Source organism: Oreochromis niloticus, linkage group LG19 (assembly GCF_001858045.2).
Source record: "Oreochromis niloticus isolate F11D_XX linkage group LG19, O_niloticus_UMD_NMBU, whole genome shotgun sequence".
NCBI lineage: Eukaryota > Metazoa > Chordata > Actinopteri > Cichliformes > Cichlidae > Oreochromis > Oreochromis niloticus.
In genome coordinates this window covers 27,410,777-27,435,471 of record NC_031983.2, presented here as the reverse complement: position 1 = coordinate 27,435,471, position 24,695 = coordinate 27,410,777, and the positions used below count along the sequence as shown (strand labels likewise).

The window sequence follows — 24,695 nt, the reverse complement described above, 5'->3', positions numbered from 1 at the left end:
TGAGGTTGATCGTTGAGGCTCGCCGCTATTTGTCTGTGTATGTGTGACTGTGTGCATGAGCAGGCCGCTATGTCTCCAGGTTATAACATCTCGTAGTCAGGAAAGCACCCGGCGTCACGCACGCCGCTTCCCCCCCTCCCGTGGCACTGATACACCTGTAGGCCTTTCTTTCAAAGACACCCATCTCCATTTTCAAACATCAAAGTTTTCTTTGAGAGAGCAATTCGCACCGAGGGGGATCCTTTCATGTGATCTGCGGCGCATGGGCGTGGCTGCACTTAAAGAGATGCACCTGGCAGGTGCATAAGCTGGGCACCCGCACACGCAAATGCATACGCAGCAGCATTCATGCTATCTCTTTGTTTACTTTGCAGAGCGACTGCAATATCACAGGAAAAATAACACAGCAAATGTCATTGTTTGTCTATTTGCATACTTTGTACAGTCTGTGTGCCAAATGCAAATAGAATCAACCCGCCAACTCTAACATGCACCGACCCCCCCCCCCCTCCCTGACTACCTCCCTACGCCCACCATTCTCCTCATGGAGCTGTAGGAACACACCCAACCGAGTAAACAGAGGCAACAAAACACGACAGTACTTGTGTGATTTTGGATGCGTGGGCCTGTGTTGGTGGGAAAGTGTGTCAGCTCTGGCTGAATGTATACAGGTACTGCACATATACTGTGTAATTATGTTAGCGGTTAAGATGTTTTCACGTGTATCATTCTCAAGTATCACGAGACAAATTAGCACTTTGACGTCGCTCAGGTGGAACGAGCTGCCACATCCTCAGCATTCAGCAAACAACAGTCTGTGCAAATCTGATCACCCCATACGTGCACAAAAACAAATGAGCCAATTTATCTCACAGTTGATATTCATCGTCTCGCTTCTAGTGTTATTTATCCATCTAGATTATTTTACTCTGATTAAATGAGATGGCACTCGAAAATTCATTTGAAAAACTCAACAGCAACCACGACACGGTTACTCAAAAAAAAAAAATCCACAAACCTCATTGGGAGCGGTTTCACATAGGAACTATTTTGTTTCTACCGAAGCACACCCGCCAACCAAAGGAAACATGCAGCTAGATAATATTACAGCTCAGCTGAGTTACAGCATTTATGTTTACAAGCTGCCATGCTGTCACAAGCGTGACCCTCTTGTTGCAGGTAGAGAAGCATTTTCTTCTGCATACTGACATAGTTGGCAGGTGCAGTTCAGTTAAAGAGGAAATAGTTCCCATGTGAAACTGCTCACATCAAGGTTTTATGGATCATTTTGTTTGGTTTTAGTTTTTTAAAATCTTGGTTATGATGTACTACTAATAATGAAACACGGGGCACAGCACATATCTCCAAAAGGTGGTGGGGGGGGGGGGTCTCCACAGCAGGGCAAAAGAGGCAGAGTCCCTTTAAAACTTTAAAGATATTTAAGATTCAGCTGAAAATGTGTGGAAGCTATTTTCTAGTTAGTGACATTACAAACACACACACTCATAGCTGAACTGATTTCTCACACACAGATAAATCTCTAATCTGCTGTCAGATATTAAATTAATAGAATTTTTTTTGACACCATATACTTGTTATTTTTCAGCCTTAACAAAAGAGATTTATTAATTATTTCTCAGGCTCCAAACATTTCCTACCCTTGTCAGAACTCTCTGCCTTGACCCACAGCAAGGTCTTTCGGGGAACTGATTCATTTCAGGTTGAGAGATACAGAAATACAAACGGGCCCTTCCCCTGTGGCTAAATAGGCAGCAGTTGATGTCATGTATAAGTGAGGTGGTGAGAAGGGCAACAAAAATATAGCTGAGGGATTAATCGGTGAGAATAACCCTGCTCGGGCGTATGAGCTGTTGTGTGGAGGCATCTGATAGCAGCGACAAACAGGGGAGGGACTCGACACTTCAGTCATCTGTTTTCCTTTTTTGCCTTTCTGTCTTTTTCTAGCTCAGCATGCCCTCTCTTGTTGCTGGATGTGATATTTTGTTAGAGCTCAGACGAAACTGGAGGGAGAGCTTTCATCGACAGTTGTGCTTCCAGTTTGGGCTCAGCAGAAGTTTGATATTAAAGTCTGACAGATAGATTGGGGGGTGGGGGTGGATTAGGATGACAAATGCCGGATGTTTGATGAGGAAATCAGCAGCAAGGGAGACAAAAATACTGTTCAGGAACAGAATTCTCTCTGTGTGCATTCATGACCATGACGCTGTGTGTCTGGGCATGTGGATATACATTAGTGTACACAACTGTACTCATAGTGTAAGTGTTTCCTTTACTGCTCAAGCGCTTTCAAGCATAGCATTCTTTGTTACATTGCCGCAGGCGAGCCAGCGCTGCAGTCCTGTCCATCAGGTTCTCTCGACTAGATCCGTAAACATTAATAAAAAAAAATCCCTCCTCCCCTTCGGTGCCAGCTCCTGCCATGGCTCGGCAGGCAGCCATGCAAATGCAGGCCGTACACAAACAGCCTGCAATGCCCCGCACGGCCGGGCCCAGCGGCCTGCCAGCCTGCAGACAGGTGAGCCCGGCGCTGGCCAAGATGTACAGACATCGTTGTGTGTAATCGTTGACTAAAAACAACCGAAAGAAAAGCAGTTTTTGCGTATAAAACTGTCTCTGAGATGACATTCATAATTAAAAAAAAATGCTGTTTTGTGTGTTGGCAGAAGCGCCTCGCAACTTTTGGCTCGACACGTTGCACAGCCGGTATAATGTGCTGCCTTGTGGTTAGAAAATGATCTGATTAATTTTATGGTCCTAATAATGTCTGAATGTTGGTGTGTGTTCCTGTTCTTTGACTGTCTGATATAGTCTCAGAATGTGCTTCTTGTTTAAATAAGAGAGGCCCTTTATCTCATCTTGTGAGGTTTCTATTTTGAGTTTTTTTCTTTCTTTTTTTTACGAACTAAGCTCATCTCGGCCTCAGATCAGACACACCACATTGAAACCATCATAATGAACAATATAAATATGCTGCGTTTCAAAATGCTCCCTCTATCCTGTTCTCCTCACAGAGTGCATTTTAACCTTAGCACAAAAGGCCAGCAGTCTGTGTTTGAAACTGAGGGGGCTCTAGTTCGAGTTCATGAATATTGAAATCATATTCAGATCAGCGACGTTTATTTTCTGTCATTCTGTGAATTTCCTCTCAGCACAGTGTAACAGAGTTTAATGGAGCTCTAAATTCCTCCTGCCCTATATTAAACAGTGTTACTTTATAGCACCCAGCGCCAGTGTAAAAGTAGCACGGCCTCTCTGACGCCTCAGCTGGAGCCGTAACTTGTTGACAGACAGATAGGAGACAGCCTTAACGTACACAGTTATTTCACACTGACACACTTGCAGATGAACCAGAGAATGCACTTGATGCACTCGCACACACATTCAGCTTCTTTTTTTTCTATTTGAACAGAATACAATCAAATTGAAACCATGCCCGCACACACACACACACACACACAGCGTTTATTATTATCTACTCGCTGTTCTCTTTTATACCTCTGCAAATAGACGGCACTCAGTTTGGCAGGGTGAGGAGTGGGGGTGGGGGTGGGGGCTTGATGCTTCTCACTCCATGCCCCCTGAGCTCCCTTTGCTAACCGTGTCCTTTCATGTGGCTCTCGCTGCCACTCTCTCTGTCCCCTGTGTGCTCCATGTTCACTGGTTCTAAAGAACCCACTTCCGCATAAGCCGCAGTTATCCACCTCTAAGCAACCCTGATAAGTAAGATTCCTCCATAGAAACTATCAGAAAATCCTATTTCTCATATCTGTCCCACCTTGAGCTCATTAAAAAATAAAAATGCACACATACAGCTCTAACCGTCAGCGACTGAGTCATCTGAGTACCTCTGCTTTTCACCATCCTTCACACTAGAAGCATTAAACCACAAGAGAACGTAGCTGTGGCTGAAGGATGGCGCTAACAGCTTTAGCACGTCGTGCCTTCCTGCCAGGGCTAACGGTGGCTGGAGTCTGCCCTGTGTTACATCAACGAGCCACTTATGTGGTTGTGCAGGCAGGTACAGTACGACCCCTCTGACCAGCGCTGAAGAAGGTAGGAGTGAGGAGGAGGAGGAGGGTTCCACTGAGCTGAGCCACCTGCGGCTTGGAGACTCACTCCGCTCCTCTTAGTGGTCTTGGGTTTTGCCTTAATATGCTTTACAGTTTCCTCTGACAGGGCCTTCCCTGTGCCCCTGCTGCACACACACACACAGACACACAAGCCTACCCTACTATTTAAGTGAGGACAATATATTGCTCTACATTCATTCTCTAGAGGCTTACCATAACCCAAGCTTAACCCAAACTTCACTCTAATCTTAACCCCAAAACCCAAGCCTTAACCCCAAAAGAAATCTAGGGGAAACTGGATTTTCTAGCACATCTTGATCGTGTGAACTGATTCTCTAGCTCCCCGTTCACCAAGGCACTGCACACCCACGAATGCACTTGCACTTGCTTTCAGGCCTGCTCAGTGTAAGATTCTCATCTACATTCAAGAAGCCAATGGGTTTACTGACACCCACACTTAGAGAATCAGGAGTCGATGCTGACAGTGCTGTGCAGCATCGCACCTCAATGCATTTTAGCAATAATAATGCTAGTGTGAGTGGGTCTCTTTGTGCGTGTGCGTGTGCACTTACTGCGTGGTTCGCGGGGTCCGTCCACGGTCACTTTGATGGCGCGGTGGTACGTGGCCACCTGAGGCGGTCCGGTGAACACGGTGATAGTCAGAGTGAAGCTCTTTCCTGCAGCACAGCAACCAAATCGCGTTCATGAGTGTTATTTATTCCTCTTTGTAAACGACCGTTTAGAATGATCTGCAAAACTTATTTTCTCTCTTCTCACAACAATACTTCGCTTGTTCAACCTCAAATCATCACCGGCTTTCGTCCCGCTGCTGCAGCCTTTGAATTCAAATTAAATAATAAGAAGAAGAAAAAGAAGAAGCCAAGGACCGGCTCTCTTTTGACGGTCTGGCTGCGGGTATGATTTGGATTATTGAGGGAATGTCTTCCAGATTGTGCCAAAGAGCTTACAGCAAGAGTTTATTGTTCAACAAGGCAGGCTCTCGCTCCCATCTGCATCAAAGTCGGTGCAGAGGGAGGAAGGCTGGACCACGCAGGGAGTCCGGCGCTCGTCCCCGGCTCTGAGAATAGCGTCCCTTGTTAAATGGAGACTGAGTGGGAGGACAGAAATAAAATCCTCATGTGGGTGGGCTAATTGGCTGCAGATATAAAAGGTATGAACTACTTAAAAAAAATCATGGAAAAGACAATCAGATAAAAAATAGAAATATAAAATACAGAACTGGCCTCACGGAGAGAAGCGAAACGACTCCGATGAGGCTTTTAAAATTGTTCCCTTTTATTATTTAAGTTGAGCATATTTACTTGAACTTTGCGCTGTTTTGATTTTCTCAATATAGCATAAAATGGTACACAGTAGGCCTATGGTTTGACCACAACATCCTGCAAACAAGCCTGTTGACGTGTGAATTTTTATACAGCAATTAAACGCAATAACCGTGATAAATAGCGCGCAATAGTCCATAAGCTGCACGCATCCTAAATGGTGGCGGGGATTATTTGACAAATTGCCCCGGGACATAAATTGCACGGTGGTTTCTTATCCACCCCTCCGACTTGCACCACGTGGATGATTATTTGTATTCCCTCGGATTAAGAAAATTATACAGCCACATTGCAGCTGCATACCGTGACGCAGGCCAGATGTTTCTGATGACACCCGTGGACGTCAGTTGGCAAGGTGTGGGCACTCGTCGTACCCAAACATAAACGCTTCCACATTTGCAGAATTATCTCAGTAACAGAAATCATCCCCAAAACTGACAGAAAAGTATTTATGCGCGAGCTGTATTTTAATACGTGCAGCCTGCAAAATATTTAGTTTCATATCATCCGCGTTCTCTCAAAAATAATATGCTGTCACTCGGTTTTTGTGTTTGTTTTTTTCTGTGCCCAGAAATATGATCTATTATTATGTGTTTTCAAATGCATTACACGCAGACATTCCCTCATTGTTTGTGTGCAGGCCTGTGTGTGTGTGTGTGTGTGTGTGTGTGTGTGAGAGAGAGAGAGAGAGAGAGAGAGAGAGAGTTTCAGAGGTTACGCTCACCTCGTCCGCTCCTGCCCACGAAGCGCAGGTCGTTGAAGCGAGCCACCTGGTTCTTCATTACAGCCGAGGCGTTCCTCAGCTCGGCCGAGTAATTCTCGTCGTTTCCGGCCATCACGGTGACCAGAGTCCCGTCGGGGACGTCACCAAGAGCCACAACCTGAGCGCATGAGAGGGGGAAAAAAAGATGTTGGTCACTCGGGTCATCAAAGCAAATGTGCTCAATGCGCGCGTAAAACCGCATCCGACTGTTTCGTAATATTAAGTTAGAAATCGTACATTGTACAATTTCAACAAATGTCAACAAAAAACTGCTGATTGAATTATGCAGCTTGGAGATTTTTTTAAAGTAGACACTGTCGTCACGTTAACAAAGAAATCATATAAATTTCACTACACGTCCTGTTACTGTTATGTCCTCATCCGAACGGATCCGAACACATGACAAAGACAGTTAACTGATAAAAACACAAGAATTGACTCAGAAAGCGTCAACATTGCGTAATCCAGAAACACATAAAGGTACAAAATATTAATTCAGCTGCTCTTGCTACTTGCACTTAAATTTCTTATCCCCTATAGTGCAATTTAAAGCCTAAAAAAGTTAATGTTATGTGTACGATTTGATATTTAAATTTTCACTCAAAGCAAAAACTGAGTCACCCAAAAATCCCATCAGATAATTCTAAATAAAAGAAAATGGATTACTTCCTCAAGTCCCATTTGCTTGGTTTTAATTTATTTATTTTTTGTTCTTCTTTTTTTTTTTTTTTTTTTTACTCATACATTTAAGGAAGTTAGAGGCCTGCAGTGGGAATTATTAAATGAAAAACATAACACATGATAATAAGGAGCGATGTGTCTTGCCTTGAAAGCCACGGGGAGCGTCTTGTTGCACCTCCAGTGAGACGGCAGCACAGAGCAGAGGAAGTTTGGGCTGTCGGTCCGGACCAGCTCGCCCGCGTGGTCCGCCAGGACGTCCACCACGTTCCTGGTGTCCGGTCTTGACCTGATGGGCCCTGCGGTGGCCATGGCCCCGTTGCTGTCTCCAATCTTGCTGCAGGGGAAGGATGTGGAGGGCGGCGTGAACCGTCTGGTGGTCGGCGGCTCTACGGGAATATGCATCACAACAGCTTGGGTCAGTGCCACCTGACTGGGTCGGATCAGAGGAGCAAAACTCTTTGGAGGGAAAAGTTTTTGTCTGTCTCTCCAGACGCCGCTGGTGTCAAGAGTCCACTGTGTTGGCGCAAAGGTTGGAGGCGAGAGCGCAGAGTGGAAAGAGCCTCGCTACCTGAACAGAAACTACAAACTCTGGTGACTGTGTGGCTAGATCATCTGCACATGATGTGTCGGCTCGAGCAGCACCAGAGCCGACGACGTTTGCTCTAATTTCAGCAAAGACGGGCAAATAAAAGCTCTGCGGCAGCGCTCAGCTTGTCTTATATCGGCGCTCGTGTCTGCCGCACACCGTGAATTTCTTTCTGCCGCGTGAGAACTGAATATAAGCACCACAAACTGCCCGAGATCTCACTCGAACTCGCAAATAAGTGAATGAATCTCCCAAATATTTTTCTGCAGATCGGTAAGAGTCTGTTGGCACAGGTAATCCAGGCGCGATATATTAAAAAAAAGTAATCCGCCTAAACTAAAACCAAAAAAATATGTCGACTAAACAGCGATTTTCTTTTTTAAGCAGACGCCTCCCACTGATTGCACCAGAAACTTTTCTCACCGCTGGTTAAAAAAAAAAAAGTCTAATTAAATTTCTCAAACTCGAATATCTACAGTCAAACTGCAGTTAAAGCACAGCGATGTCCTGTTTCTTGCGTAAAAGTTCTCGCAACCGTATCCCAGTTTAGGTGCTCCCACAAAAAGCAAAAAAAACCCAAAAACCAACACAACTCTGGAATAATGGGAACGATCCTGTCGCTCCAGTTGGATTTCCTTTAAAAGTTATCCTTTAGGGCGCAAGAAGGAGCCGTGAGGATGAACAGGGTGCAGAGTGCCGCGATATTATTTTACCCTAGTCATTTTAGTGTTTAGTGGTTGGGAGTGTGGAGATGATTTCGACCAATGAATCTACTGGGCTGGGCTTTCATCAGACCAATCAAACTCGCCGGTGCTCCCTCTGCAGCTATGCACTGTTGTCACACACACACGAGCTAAATTATTGATACATATCTCTGCTTTTCTGTGTGTTTTTATGCGCAACACACGCTTTTTACATGAAACAAACAGAAAGCAGGAGACAGCGTGCGTTAAGAGGAAATGTTTGTTTTTTTCCAGAATAAGAGACGCGAGATATAACTTAAGAAAACAAAACCAGCATGCAAGCAAATACTCGTGCTTAAATTGATTTTTTTATTATGACTAATAAGGAAATATGCAGATGCTTTAAATGGTGAATTTGATGGACTTTAACGCTTAAGAATAAATCCTGCGTTTGGCTTCTGTGGAGATTTACTGTAAATCCCGAGTGTCAGGGCGCCACCTTAATCGTTAAAATATTATATAAGATCAAAGGTGTGCACCTTTATCTCCACGCTGGTTTATCACACAGCCTCCTCTGAACTCAGCTGTTTGGAAGTGATCTAAAGAAGGCCCGAGACTGCGCAGGTCTGCGGTTTCAATCTCATTTATTCATTTTAGACGCTATTATATCTCGAGGCTTCGCACCATCTCTAAATTTTCATAAAGTGAAATTATGGGTTTAAGATAGATCCATATCATTTTAATTGACTGAGCGGAATTCAATAAGAAAATTAAAGCAAACAAGCAAATGTGTTTTTTCCACATCAAAGAACACAACAGAGTCAATGTGTGTGTGTGTGTGTGTGTGTGTGTGTGCCAGAGGCTGAATTCATTAGAAATGTTGAGGGTTACATCAAATGACGGCACACCCTGCTAAAGCCTTCCGCCGTGCTGCTTTTTGACACTAGTTGGCGCATTTGCCTTTTCAATCGCTGACAGCTCCGGCGGTCTGAGAGGCAGACATTTCACATCTGCAGAGGAAACTTTTATCTGCGCTCTGAGATGAGTCGGAAATCTGAATTAATTTCGACTTTAGGCCAAACTCTTAAACATATTTTTGATTTTTGGGGGGAATTTTTGTTTAGCTGGTGGGAGATTTGCGCCCCGGGCATTTTCATATTCACATCCACGTGTGAGATATTTGCCCGATCACAATAAAATGTGTTATTGTCGGGAAATAAAAATTCTTATTAGAGCACGCACATTTATTCGTTTAAAAACTTCACATTGAAGCCAACTGAATGAATAACATGCGATATTTGCGCGTCTACATACATCATTTATAGATTCAATTGTCTGAGAGTTTTTGTGTGTGTGTGTCTGCTTTAATTCACTTTAAATACACAGGCAGGCTTTTAAACATCGCTTAAAAATACCGTGTGCACATTTTACTGAGTTTGGCGAGGAGTGATCGATTAGGAGAGAAAGCATTACGCTCTAGAAATTTGGTAGTTTTGATTTAAAAATGGCACAAAACGTAAAATAATAATTAATTAATTAAATTCAGCGAATATATATTTTAGTAAAATTTTCATAGTGTGTGTGCAGTTTTTTTTTAACGCTGTTTGTTTGCAATATAATTAATTAAGAGCAGCTAAGTAGCTCGTCGGAGTGGTTTCCCTTAACCTTTCCTGCCGCAGTGATCAGAGCTGCAGTCACACAGCAGGATGCAGAGCTTACATAGAAACAATATAAACATCATTCTAAAATTTTAAGCTGTTAAAAATCGTCTGAAAACTCAATTTTATTTCCTAATAGCTATCAGCAAACATCACTTGATCATTGTTGGCGCATCTGTGCAACATCCATTAATATTTACAAAGCAACGTTGCACAACCGTGTGCGCAGTGTGCCAGCCAAGTGTTGCTAAACTTTAGTTCTCTAAATAAATTCTGTGAAATTCTACCTGCGTGCCTTTCTCTCTCTTTCCTTCTGGGCTGGATGCTGTGAGAAATATTAATGTGCAGGCTTGTTTTAACACTCTCGCACTCCTTGTCTGTGGTTGCTTGTTTTTTGTAATGTAGGACAGCGGTTCAGAGGGTTTGAGCAAAGCTTTGAAAAAAATTACGCACTGAAAGCACATGAGAAAAAAAAGAAAGAAATATTTTATGGTAGCAAAGCCACCATCACACTTATCCCTGGTTCACAGAAGACAGCAGCATAAATAATTGCTTTATGTGTTGACATTATTGGTATTTTTTTTTTGCCTGAAAATGTGAGAAATCTCCAAATCACAGAAGCTTAGAGCTGTACAACCTGACAGCCCTGAATTAAAACAATAAATAAATCTGATCAGATCAGCTATCACTCTGCCTCTATTTTAAAAAAGCACAGCCGGACTGGGACAATGACAACGCTGGTGGTATTTTAGTCATCCTCCTGCCCTAGTTCATTATTAATATGTGACCACACGGCCCAGCTATACCCCACTCAGCCTTAATGTGTGCTCCGGGCGCCTGTCACATTTAGACCTCCACATTTCAACACGCAGTTTCTACAGTTTCAGCCGCACAGGCATCGAGGACGGAGCCCGCCGTGCCCCTGAACGATTTTTAATGATCCGAGTGGGCTGAGCCTGAAATCAAGACAGAACTCCTGGAGGACATGTGAAACCCAGGACCCACCTCAAAAAGGCCTCAGCGTATAAGATTCCTGAGCATTCAAGGATAAAAAGAAAACAGATCCTTCAGATATAAATCAAGAAATCACATCATTGTTTACTGATGGTTGCTCTGTGAAAACTTGTGGCTGAGAAGTTGCCTTCATCTGTTTTCCTGGCCTGAATCAGAACAAAAGAAGGGCTCCCCTCAGCATCAGAAAGCATCACACAGTCTGTCTGAAGCACCGCAGTAAAACAAATCTGAAATGGGGCATTTTAGACACTCTGGACAAGTCGAAATACAAATAAAAAAGGGGTTCAAAGGTTTTGCGGAATCTTTACAAAGTCCTCTGTGAATTTAAAGCCAAAGGAAAACCTGTTTGCTTTGGGTTCTGTGTGCAATGAGTCAGATTGTAAAGACTAATATGAGTATGATCCCTATTAGTGGGGAAACAGGAAAGCCTTTGGGGTCTGTAAAGGTATACCTGACTCTAAATGCCAACCACACTGCTTTCAGTGCCACTTAAAAGCACTTTGAAGATGGGGACAGTCTCAGATATGTCGAGATCTCTTTAAAGTTTTTCTTTTTTTCCCCCCCGAATATGATCTATTAGCCTGTGTAAACTCCCAGGCTATTTTCAGACATGCACACATAAGCCTTTGGATGGGTAGCTATTCATTTGGAAAAGGGGGCTATGGGGGGCAATTAGAAATAGTTTGTGGTTCAGCGATGACATAAGACAAAGATTTCTATCTTTAGAGGAGCTGCGGCGGTCACACATTTCTGTACATTCACAAATTACAGGGCAAGCTTTGGCCCTCAACCCACCGAATGCATTCCTTCCGAAAAGTGTCTGCTCGAATTTCAGCCGGGGGTTTCTGCTCAGTGGAAATATGAGTGTTCTGAATGGACGACTTCTATGAAATGGAGTTTTATTCCTCTTGGATTAAATTAGCTCTACTTTGGGGCTTGGGGTATTTTTTTGTATGAATGATGAATTCTGTGGTGACTGTGGAACGCCAAGCTTGTTTACCCTTCCCTCCCTTTTTTCCCCTTTTTGCTTTTTTTCAAAATGCAGCTCGCAATGAAATGGACTTTTTCTGCTTGATATGACAAGAGTGTCTGTGATTAGACTTCTAAGCATGATGTAAGTCACCAAAGCCATTTGTGCTAGTCCCCTCAAAGCCAAATCATATTCTAGCGTCAGAGTGTTTATATACACAAGTATATGGAGAAACTTTTAAACAACAGTGAGTGGGTACAGACTGTTTGGGTTTGGGGCTCTTGCTGCTCTGATGGCTGATTCTTTCTCAAATCTTGATTACAGAATGTGTCAGCACATCACAATTGGCGGTCATTTTTGTCCATTTTGATGTTCGGGCAAGAAAATGGGAAACACATTGAACAATTTTGATCATGTAAATTTGCATGTTACTTTTTCTCCAACAAGGTCGCCTGTGTTAGTTTTAATGATGGCTGGAATGCATCTGTGTACGTAAACTTTGTTTGAGCTCCTAATGACCCCAAAAGTCTTTATTTTCATTTTCATTTCTATAGTTTTCTTCAGCGTTCACCCCCCACCACTCGCCGCCTTGTACTCGGGCCCCAATTTCAGATCCTTGAAGGCATTTAGAGTATATTTGATCCCAGAGATGATGAAGAGGATGGTGACACTTCCAAACCCAGCAGCTAATTACTATGTTAGCATGATGAGCTGTGATCAGGCAGTCACCAGAGGAGACAATGAGCACATTCATCTCATGCATCTTTAATACTCTGCATACATTTTAAAAAAGGTGCAGAGTGGAGCCAAGGGCTTATTAAAGCCTCCCGAATCAATTGAGCAACATAATGGCTGTTGGGGGAACGACTCCAGCTACGTTTTTATTTCTGTCTGCTGAATGTAAATGGCCTTCTTAAAGACTACATTCATCTTCAGACCCACCAAGCGGTGCTTGTCTATCGGACACTTCATCCCATATTGACTGCATTATGAGTTTGGTAGTGTCGATTCTGACCAGCCCGGTGCTGCACTGCTGGAACGACGCAACAGTGCGTTTGTTCGACTAATGCAGGAAATCATCTGAGTGATTATGGCGGAAAAACTAAAATCACACTATAATGGCAACCAAACAACTGACATGATGACACTGTTATTAAATTTATTAAATTATTATTAAATTATTTCCTGTTATGCCAAACTTCTGAAACGGCTTCAATTTAAACATGTAATTAAATATTTGAAGTCTATATGAAATTATTTAAAGCAGCTCAACTCAAACTACTGCAGTAAACCACTGTGTAATACAGCCATTATAATACTCACTGGGGCAAAGATAAGAGCAGAAATAACACAACTGCACTGAAAGTGTTCGTACTTTGCACACAATGCAGAATCATTTCGATTCGATAATCTGACAGGTGCTTGCACGCCGTTTGCGATCAGCAGCCCGCCACGCCCATATTAGGTAACATCTTTGCTGCACCGTGTCATAGAGAAAGCAAGCTGTTCTAATTGAGAAGCCACTGAAGTAAGACAGAAATTGAAACAATAGTCTCCAAGGCGGAAACCAGAAAAGGTACACTTTCTATAATGTTTCAACATAAGTGATTTTAGTAAAAACCGACAATGACAAGCAGACTCTGGGAACTGGAAATAAAATGATAAAAATGGGTGTGGAATTAATTGTGAAAAATAAAATCGACCACAAGACAAAGAAGGAAGTAGCCGCCCGACCTTTGAGCCTGAGAAGAGAGACACTGTGCACTTATGTCCACAATATAAATGTTCAAGTGATGAAACCCAGCAAGGATGAAAGGCCACCGGTTTGCATTAAATATTGTTTTCTGTCAAGTACATTCTAATATTTAATAAGATGAGTGTTTATATTTTCCCTTACAGCCAACAGAATGAATACATTTTGATGAATGAAACAGTCGCTATTAACTTTGAAGTAACTGTGTGGAGTCACAGACGTCTTTGTGCCTCGATGATGTTTTTAAATGCTTCTGAGCATAAACTTGTTAATGCTCCTCTACATATGGTATAAAGAGTGTAATGGATATTATAAAGTTATGTGGGGACTTGACTAATATAAGAATGTCTTTTAACATTCGAGGCTTTGATTTTATTATTGATGCTTTGCTGCTAAAGTTGTGGCGAACAGCCTGAGAGAAGGAAGATTTACTGCTGCGGAAGCCTAAACGCTCAACGTGACAATGAAATCAGATCAACTGGCAGAGGCCATCCTCGTTAAGTTATTTTTCCATAAAAAGTGACTAGGAACAACAATTGATGGAATCAGAAGATGATAAAGACAACAAGAGCCAATAAAAAGTAAAATAAATGAGTCCTGTTGCTAAGCAGCTTGGTGAGTTGAGGGTTAAAAGACAGATTCGTGTGTATGTAGTGTTTGCAAAATGAGACGATGTTTCTATTCCAAATAAAAATTTGAATTTACCACGAACAAAGCGCGCATCTATTTAACGCTACTTCAGCTTACGTCCTTAATGCCCACTATATTGTCAGTTTCTCACTTTGGTTTTTGTTGATAATACTCTAGTTTTTTCATTTGAGTCGAATTTGACTTGTCATGGAGCATTTTTGGATTGTTGTGGCTGTTTTAAAGAATCTGCTGCAAGTCAGTTTAGGTCCCCCCCCCCTCCCCACCCGTCCTTTCGATGCCAGTTCACCCCACCCCGAGCCTGGCGGGGGGGAACTCGCCGTAAACCTCGGTGTCACGGTCGCTCCACCCTCACATCATCCGTCGGGTACACTCACCCAACGATGACAGTCAGAGGCCTGTGATGTGGTTGGCAGGCCTGTTTATTCTTTGGAAACCCACTAAAAGTAGCATTGGATGGTAAGCTCACCAAAAGGCCCCAGTGCTATTATAGGAGCACTTTTGGGTTGAGTTTTGATCTGGTGGGTTTGTAAATAGGGCCCTGCCTTGCTGCGGGGCACCACTTTTGGGCTATATTGTTTAGTATGACCTGAAGGAAGCTTTTTGATATTCAGGGTGATTTGTAACGTGGAACAAAATGCAAAGCCTTAAACTGCAGGCATATAGGCTTGTATACTCCACGAGAGCACCAGTATACGTTTCTCATAATGTTGATGATGATGGACAAAAGGCCTTGAAAATGTGCCCCGCTCTACTTTTACTGAAGGACAGATTGAATTTTTTTCTTTCTTTATTTACCCAAGTAAGTCAGTATAACTTTTAAATCTAAATGAGACCCATAAATACGTCAACTCCCCCATTTTTTTTCAGTTGTGGTTTTTAGTGTGAGCTATAATCATTTCTCATCTTTCTTTGTCTCTGTGTCTCTGTCTATTTGTGTGTAACGACACACACACACACACACACACATATGCACACAAATGCACAGTGTTTCTCCTTTTCTGGCGAGAGCTTCTGATGCAAGGACGGCAATCTGTAATCTGTAGTAATTGCATGTTGCAGAAAAACATTTTTCCGCTGTGGTAATCGCTGCAATATGTGCAGTTGCGTTGCCAAAGTGACAGCACCCCCACCCCCTACAGTCTCTCGCACACACACACGCAGACACACACGCAGACTGTCCTGAATCACTTTGACTTTGCCAAATGTGTCCTGCCGAAATTTTGGAGACTGCTCCTCTCCTCACGGGCAGACAGGAAAAGAGACGAGCAAATGTAGTAGTGTGAGTGGTAAACATGCACATACGCACACTTGTGCACACACCTGTGCCGCTGTCATGCTGCTGCATTCACCTTCTGCAAAAGATTTACAGTTCCTGCCAGTGACAGTTTAACTGCCATGCAGCCCCGGTGCCAGAGCCATGCCAGAGCCCAGCTGCCGCATACAGATCGGCAGACAAATCTTTCACAGGAGCCACATCAATTCACTCTCCCTTCTCCGTTTTACCAGCTATCGCACAGTGCGAGCAGGTGACATTAACACGAGTCCGACTCTAATCCCCTGATCTTGCTTGTAAAGTTGTCTCAGAGAGCCGAGTTCCTCCTGATTACTGGAAGTTGCAGCCGCATTAAATTCAGGCGGTGCAGTGACGGTCTGTGGCTGAACCATTGATGCACGTTGATGCTAACCATCGTCTACCATTTTCAACACGCTGACACCAACATCTACTCGACTCTGTTGGACTGTGGCTCGGGTTTATGAGGTCATCACCACCGTGAGACCGAGGGCAAACTATGGTGTGTGTGCAGAAGAAAAAACCCGGCACGGCTTAGTTGCTTCACTTCATACCGCCTCAGCAGAGAAGTCCTCTCTCTCTCGCTCTCCGGCTGTCTGTCATTTCAGCCCAGCAAAGCAGCGACGCACGTTTATGATATCATTACCCACCACGTCATCGCCCCCTTTTGCCCAACAGACCCCCCAAAGTATGTCAGCCCCGGCTGTGTCACCACACACACCTACTGGAAGGACAGCTAATACTCAGAGACATTTATAGATACACAGCACAGACACCAAGATTGCAACCAGACTGTGTGTGCAAACCTTTTCCTCTCTGGGCTGCTACTCTGACTGCTGAAGCCATCCAACCTCCCAGCAGTTGAACTTCCCTGTGTCTCTAATGGAGTCTCTCTGTCAGATCAAACAGCTCCCACTGGCGAGGAGAGGAGACAGATCGCAGCGCTGGAAGCCGTTCAGTCTGACAGCCCAAACACGTTTGACTGGCAACGCAGCCTGCGTCTACTCTTCCATCGCTGGAGATCCCACACAAATATAGTAGCGCCACCAGAGAGGGGAAAAGGGGGTGAAGAGCAGGGAGGGGGTAAAGGAGCCCGTCAGCTCAGAAAATAAGTTGTGAGGCGTCCCGTTCGCACAAAAGCAAAGCCCAAAAGCTCAGCTTTTTCTCAAAATGAAATCGCATGTGAGCCGAATATTAGGAAGTGCACATGGCTTCCAGCAACCACCAAGCCATTATAGCAGAGGCTGTAAACCACATTTTCACCAGCAGACAATGCCTCTTTGTGCGTGTTGTGTGGCGGTCCCCACTCGATGGCTCTCAAAGAGAAACGCTACATGTTTAAAAGCTAAAGAGAAGTATAGCTGATGAAGAGCAAGTGTCACTTTTAATATCTTGTTAATTAGTGGCAGTCGTGACAGGAGGGGCGAGCAAGACAGTCTGCCCTCGTTTAGCCCCATGGCGAGGGAAACCTTTGATGTGGTTGCACATGGAATGCTGTTGTTCATTCCTCTCTGCAACAAAAGCCACATGTTTTACTTTTTGAGACGAGGTCTCTGTTACTTTAAACTGTGAAGGAGCACGGCAAGGTATGTAACGTGTGACACGAATGGCACGAATGCTGACAGGGAAAACGCACGAATGTTTTGTTATTAGCGGCGTTGTGCATTTAAAATCAAAAGCCTTAGTCATCACTGCTTGCTGTGCATGTGCACACATTCAAAGTCGCCTCACGGGGACACACAAATCCAGACAATGTTCATGTTTTTGACTTTTAAGCTGTTGTCATCAGCGTTCGTCTCTTCCAGCTCCTCTCGTTGCTGAAGGGACTCTCTCTCGAGGGTCATTCCAGGTTCTGTCACACTCATTCAAGTGCAGAGAGACTTCAAAGAGCCCCCAAATATTGAATTTGCATTTATTTCCCTCTTCAGAGGGTCAGCCTCCTGAGCACCATCTGACTCACTGCAGAATTCGACCAGATTTGAACAGGAACCCGGGGCTGGTTTCCTGACAAGTGTCCATGCCACTTTCCTCTGCAGACGTGAGACAACTCTTGGAAAGTACTCGACTGGCCCTCTGGGCTTTTCATCGTAAAGAAACAAGGGTGTGGTGGCCCTCAGCCTGCAAGCCAAACAGTTTTGGAAAGCACTTAGATGCATAATACTGTCATCCCTCATAAATGTAATCTTTTGCACAGTAAATGATTATTGTCAATCACTGCGATTGATTACAAAGTAATCCAAAAGAAAGTGAATTATCTGCAAATGTCAGTCAGCCTTGCATGTAGCCATGTGTCTGTGTCTCTTTTTTGGGTCGATTCCCAGTTTTAGATTAAGTAAACCCAATTGAAGGCAAAAACTTATTTTCACTAAAGTCCCTCCATTCAAGTCATTACGCCAGTCAAGTACTAGGTATAATTGTAGTCCAGGAAACCATCCGCGGGTCTGAAGTGACTGAATGTTTCCTCTCATCATCTCCATCACTAATCAGCAGTGGCATTGCCCGAGTACAGTTAGCACCCCGGCCACGTGGAGCTTGCATAGTAAGGCAGGACTTTCCCTTCTTTGACTCAGAGCCTGAGGCGTCCATCGAGGCTTTGCTGTAACTGCACTCTAATCCCCTGATTGCTGTGTTTACGCCCGGCATGTCGCTGCTCCACGTCAAGGCGGCCACAGCTAACGACGAGCTAATGACACAACGATGACAAGGAGCGTTTGTAAACCCAATCAGTAGCCTCGAGTCTGGCTGCCTGGTGATTAGGTTAATCAAACTTTATACTGACTGAAAGACTGGCTTGCTGTCTGCCTCTTATGTCATCACGCTGATTAAAGGGGAAAAGCTGTGTTCACGTCCATCAGGCTCGTCTGACACACACACACACACACACACACACACACACGTCTTTCTGCCAGGTTGGCAGTGTTAACAGATTCGGCTGTCTTACTATAAAAGAGGAAAGACGAATGCCTCCATTTAGCTGAGAACTTCATCTAACGTAGCCTTAACCAAATCAGCTAGATAACCCTGTAGCAAGAAGCTAGATTAGCTATTAAAAAAAAAAAAGTTAACAAATGAACAGATGACCAAAATAAAGATGCTAAATATATAACAAATAGTCAAAAAGGGCTAAAAAATACTTGAAATCGCTTACTACAAGTACACATACATAAGATGTTACCTAGCAGTGTGGCTAATTAGAGGCTAACCATGTTGAAAGAGCTAGCTAAAATTCTAAATAACAATTTGGAAAATTCTTAGCTACCGGTATGGATTCGTAGTTGAAAGGGGTAGACAGAAGAAACCATCTTGAAATGTTGCCTAAAATAATTGATAAGAATCTGAAATTGATGACTAAACATAAAGAGTAGCAACTAAAAGTAAGTAAACCAGTTCCTGTTGATAACTGAGACAGTGGTTTAGGCGTTGTCTCAATTTCACTGCCTCTTACCCGAATTCAGCCGAAATAGTCTTCAGCTCATGGATGGATAGATGAATGAGACATTTTGCTAACTGAAAGCATACATCATGATGAAGATGGAGTTTAACATTTCTTGAAAAGGTTTCTTGACTCCTTCTTACTGGGCTTTAGGGGCAGCCCGGCTCCAGGTGAAAGATATTGGGGACCACTTCTACAACACGTCATATCTAACAGGATAAAATAAATTGAGTCTCTTTCCAGGTCACAAGATTTTCAAAGTTTTACAGTCTCACAGGAAATGCTTATTTGGTTACCACCATCTCAGTCCCGACATTACAGTAGTAACCACAGTACACAGTAGTCAGTTAAATATTTTTTTAAGCTTGCAACACCTTATAAAATCATGAAGGCGGTTGCTGATATTTTCCTGTTAAGTCCTGTGTGTGTTTAGTCACCATGTGGGTAATTCTGCTGGACTAAGGCATCAGGAGACCATATGTTAGTCCTGACCAGCTATTATGGTGAGGTCAGACAGCATTTACAGCGGGAAAACGTCACAGTCATCATGTTGACATGCACGGTCCTCTCTGAGTCAGCACGGGGAGGAGTCTGGTGGTGGACTTGGATATGTGCGTGCATGCAGCCTATACACGTCGCCGCCGGTCTGTACGTTTACGCTCGTGACGGCTGCGATCGTGAGAACGGTATTTGCAGCAGACAGAGTGACCTCAGTGCAGACAGACTAAGGAGAAGAAATGGAGGGGCCACTTCTGCTGCACAGCTGAGGGGGAATCCCTGGCATGGTGTTTCCTACTGAAATAATACAGAAGTGAGCAGCTGCAGAGAAAGTACAGGCTCCCTGAGTTTACTTTAGGGCAAAAACCTGCTGCAGCACAGGGACAGGAGATCGTTATCTTAATTCTGCATGAAGTTTCACAATGTAGACAAATACGGGAATAATATACGGGCAGCATTTGTGGAGGAAGTAGATAGTAATTTTAAATTAATTTAAGGAAACGTCTTTTTTTAAACGAGTAGTCAGACATTTTGGGAAATAAAGTGGAAGAAAAAACTTACTGGAGAAACAAAGCGTAAAACTAATTTTGGCTTTTACAAGAGGGGGGGGGTGTCAGACTGTTTCTTATCCAGACGCTGCAACTTCCTTGTCGCTGAGCGCTTCAAAAGACACAGAATCTGACCACAAAGCCGTCAGACACATGATGCTAACTGTCATTATTATTCTTTAGCTTTTGTAGCTATGAAATAAAATCTGTTAAAGCCAGACGCAGGTTTGCCACACTTGCTAAGCTAAGCTAACTGGCAGTGTCAATACTATGTGAGAGCGATATCAGTCATTACATCTCAGACAGTACGTTTTTCCCACGATGTCTGACTAATTCCTCAATAATATTTTGGTCATAGTGATACGTCTTTGTTTTGGGTTTTTTTTCCCAATTTGCCACCCCCCCACCCTCTGCACTGCTAAAGAGAAAAAGCACATTTAGGTGGCGCGTTACTGCAGCACCGTTACTCATCCGTTTCCCCCCGATGAGCAGCCTGAGAGAAAACTAAAATCCCATTTTTGAAATGCTGTTTCCACAAAAATCAATTCCCTGTGGTTAAAGTTATGTTTGAGGGGAGGGAAGAAGCAACCCAAAAAACATGTTTTATTGCAGCAATGACAATTAGCTGTATGTAAACAAGTCAAGAAAAAAAATTCTGGGAAAATGGAGGAAAATAGAGAATCAGAAAACATTTCATAGCCTGCAGCCGCTCACATCCTATCATTATCTGCATTTTTCCTCCACCGTAATTAAGTGTTTTCTTTATTGCTTATGGGAAGGAGGATAGGCTATAAGGATGTTTTGAGCATGATTAAAGTTGGTCATAATGAAGTGAAGATTCAGTGTGGAGGAAGGATTTTTGTCTGTGAAAAACACTGCCTTTAATTCTTTTGATGGTGACAGAATGAGTTGCTCTGAGCCTTAGATCTTTGCTAACCTTTCACACATGATAAAGTACTCTTTCTTTGCTCGCCATTTCATTTAAAAAAATTAGAAGTTTCTGCCTGCTGATATGTTTCTGAACATGTGGGATCTCCATAAGTTTGAGTCAGTTTATGTGCCGCGGAGCAGACCCATGCCTGCCCATTAAAGTAATTTGTGGGTTAGAATGCGACTGTAATGTCAAAAACAAAAGTGCGCAGGAATTGGCGTTGTGCTTAGTCACAGGCAGTTTTTGCTTCACCTCTTTTACTGCAGCAGAAGAGATGCTGTCGACAACATCAGCCTAACGACAAAGGGAGGGGTCCGAACAACAAGTCCTCTTCATCTGAGTCAAGCACAGGACACGGCTCTCTAATTGTAGCCAAAGTCACTGAAAGCAAACTAAACCTGTGATGAAACAAATGCTTATTTCAGGTTTTACTAAGAATTGTTTATCTTATTTCCAGTTTTGCCGAAAATTGCAAGCAAATTCCATGCACCGGCATAATTGCTGCATAAATTTAGGTTAATAATACATAAATTAGCTTACAATAATACTCCTGTTTTTTCTGCAATCCCAGCCTTACCATGTAATAAGCTGTGAGGCCGGCCTGTGGTTTAGGGCGTAGGTTTAAAACAAAATTAAGAATCCAAATTGCAAGAGGAGCTTTTCCTTAATTTAGCTGTCCGCTGTGCAGGATGAATGAGATCATGAAGAGTCTAATAACAGTTTGGATTTAATCATTTTAACGTATGAAATATCATCAGCTCGTAAGCGAAGCAAATTAACCGTAAAGAGATGACTCACCAAAGTTGAAGAGACTCATCCGGTATGGGCATTACTTTTTAGAAATAAAGCTCGAGAGTTTTATATTGTGATCATTTCCACCTCATTATCCAATTACACGAGCGTTTTCAAAGTCTGCATATTTTCCTCCAGACATATAGTTTGTTCCCGAAGAAGCTGGTCTAGACATCGTAAATTCCTCTGACATGGCTTGCATCATATCAGGAAATTTTTCAGTCATTTTTTTTTAAAATGCTCTGTAATTCTTATGTAAGACTATAGTGCGTTTTCAGTTCTCTTGCTTCAAACGTCAGATTTCTCTCGGTAACACACCCGCAGGAAGTTTATTGCTTTCACAGCAGCAATGCATGGTCAGATCAGAGTTTAACGTGCGAGTAGCTGAGTCGTGCAGCAGCCTCGGATCGTTTGCACCCTTCGCAGGATGCCGGTTCGCAGCCGGCACACCTCCAGTTTACTTTCCAGCAGATTCACAGAAACATGCCGGGAGTGTTTATTGAAAGAAGTTGCTCAACCTTTCAGAGCACTTTTTTATTTTTTTTAAAGTCAGAGAAACCTTTAAAAACAAAAATCCATATTATCAGATTGGCTGCAAAGAATTTGGCCCCTGTGGTCGCCTGCTAACCACCAGAAAATTGTATTTACTACTACACTTAACACAGCTTTAACCTTGACCAGTGCAGAGCCGCTGTTTTCAGCCAAAAGTCTGCAAGGGCGGAGGCACATTTAGGATTAGTCGACCACATAATCAGCACGCCCCTCTGCGTGCTCTACCTGGAAGCCATCTGACTGGCAACCCTCCCGCTCCCCACCCCCTCCCACCAAAAGTGTGCCCCATAACGTTGTGTTGACAGCCGGTGAAAGCAGCGAGACGGACCAAAAAGTAAATAAGTACCTCCAAAAACGTTTACAGCCCTAATCAAGTCCAGAGCGCTGCTTCTATCCAATATGCCTTCAGAGTTTTATAAATAGATATTACACTGGGCTAAATTGGAGACAGGATTTCGCCGCTCTGTGGCTGTCATGCGTTTTCTATTATTTGCTTTCACTTTAAAATATTGAAACCCTTAATATCTTGTTACAGATTTCAGCCGGCTCAGCCAGTCTTTTTGTTTTGGCGTCACTCGGGGGCCTCGCACTCGGCAGGATTTTGAACGGGCTCCAATCAAGCATGTTAATTTAAGAGAGGAGAAAAAAAAACATTCACCATGTGACTTGTTATTAATAAATTCAGCAGAGGCCAGCCATGTGTTCAGCTAAATTTATAGCCATTTTTTTGGAGCTACTGTATAAGACCTTTTTATTTGTCAGTGGTTCTGAGGCAGAAATTCATCTTGAGTTTTATCCTCTGTGAATGATTCATTTTGATGCATATAAAGGGAATTTTTCTCATACTGGCTTTTTCTCCTTCCTAACACTTGTAGAGCAAACAAGACCACCTCCCAGAAGCCTCCAAAATACAACTCATTCTCACACACGAGCCTTCACTTCCATTCATGCAGCTCAATAAGCCAAACATATAAAACCATTCCCACCCTAATAAACTGAGGCCTTTTTCTCCGCCACAAAGGGAGCTGGCTCCCAAGAGTGTTAAAAAAATAAAATTGGACTCTTGAATGTAAAACAGCCTGCAGGGAACACAGCGGAGTGGAGGGAAATGTGGTGACAGATACTGAGCCAAGGAAATGACCCGCCACACAGCTGCTGTAAGGCAGGTACCCCACCTGATGCAAACGCTGCCAGCACTAAGGATCGGAAAAGTCAGTAAAGTTTATACAACTCTGCTTCATGGGGGGAAAGTCCGGTGCTTTTTTTAGGAGCTACCGAGTTTTTTGGGTGTTTTTGCTTTTTCAAAAGGTCTCAGAAATGCTGCTTTCTGATTAAATAGTGGTGCTGATGTGTAAGGGTTAGCAGGTGTAGCCTCATTGTGGTTATTATCAGCAAACTGCAGCAGCTCTGCGAGTCTGCATCAGATTACCATGTCGCAAAGCTCTCCCCATTGCTGCCTGTTTCTTTCACAATGTGCTATCAGACTATTAGCTTTTTCTTGTGATCTATACAAAGTTAAAGTTGACAAGAGCAACGGTGTCTGTTCCCTTTGTGCGTGTGTCGTGCGCTCATGTGTGTCTCAGTGTGTGTTTGTGTCTCCATGAACTTTAGCGGAGGACTGAGGTTTCTGAGGTGAGGCGTCCTCTCGCTTCTCACGCGAAGTGCATCTGATGTTGCACATCACATGTGTCGTCTGTCTGCTCTGTGAGATCGTTGAATATCTAAAGTTACCGAAATAACACTTATAGACCGATACCGTCTGTGTATGGTGCTGATATTTTTGTGACAGTTTTTTTTCTTGTCTTTGTTTTTTTTTTAGCACCAATGAAAATGTAACTTGATTTGAAACAACAAGATGTGTTAAAGATCAGAATGATCTTGGATGACTGTGTTTTTCTAAATGAATAAGATGCTGCTTACGGTAGTATTTCCTGACATCTGAGGAGATGAATGCAGTGTTTCCATAAGCTTCACGTCACACTGTATTAAAGTCAGAGCTCAGGAAGCCAGACATTTAACAGTCTTCTTGATTTTCTGTAACCGTTCCTCTTAATTTCAGTTTGATTTGAGTCTAAAAAAGAGAGCCTTGGCCAAATTGCTTTGCCTGTGTAATGCAAGTTGTTAAACTAACCGCTGGGGTATTTTGCTTACATGAGGTAGTCCTGGTTTGAAATGCTTTCAGATTGAACTGGGGGATTTAATGAGTCTTGGCCTTTGTTCTCGTGCAGTTCGGCTTCAGTCTCCTGACAGAGTGAATTGTAAAAGGATATTGCATGTTCAATAATGATTTCCAATGGTTTTTAAATGCTCGTCTCTTCTTTTCCCCACCTTTCTGACCTACTGTCTCCTTCTGCCACCTCAGTGCTCTGCTAGGGTTCAAAGACAAAAAGAAAATCAGGTCCCCCGAAAGCGCATTACGTTAGAGGTTAAAAGACAGCAGGCGTGAACCCTGAAGTT

General features: G+C 43.2%; 1 protein-coding gene across 4 annotated transcripts in view; it reads right to left on the bottom strand.

Annotated features, from left to right (window-relative positions):
- runx3 (RUNX family transcription factor 3) overlaps positions 1-24,695 on the bottom strand; it is a 48,365-nt gene that overhangs the window by 21,828 nt on the left and 1,842 nt on the right. For 2 of the 4 annotated variants that reach the window (XM_005477626.4, XM_013271918.3), the window contains exons 3-5: positions 7,023-7,264; positions 6,159-6,315; positions 4,664-4,768 (exon numbers count right to left, since the gene is read on the bottom strand). In XM_005477626.4, the coding sequence (XP_005477683.1) occupies positions 4,664-4,768; positions 6,159-6,315; positions 7,023-7,264 (504 nt within the window). Of the gene's footprint in view, positions 1-4,663; positions 4,769-6,158; positions 6,316-7,022; positions 7,265-16,290; positions 16,346-21,692; positions 21,727-24,695 lie in introns of those variants that run through there. The other 2 variants (XM_013271917.1, XM_025900805.1) reach the window with 2 other exon arrangements.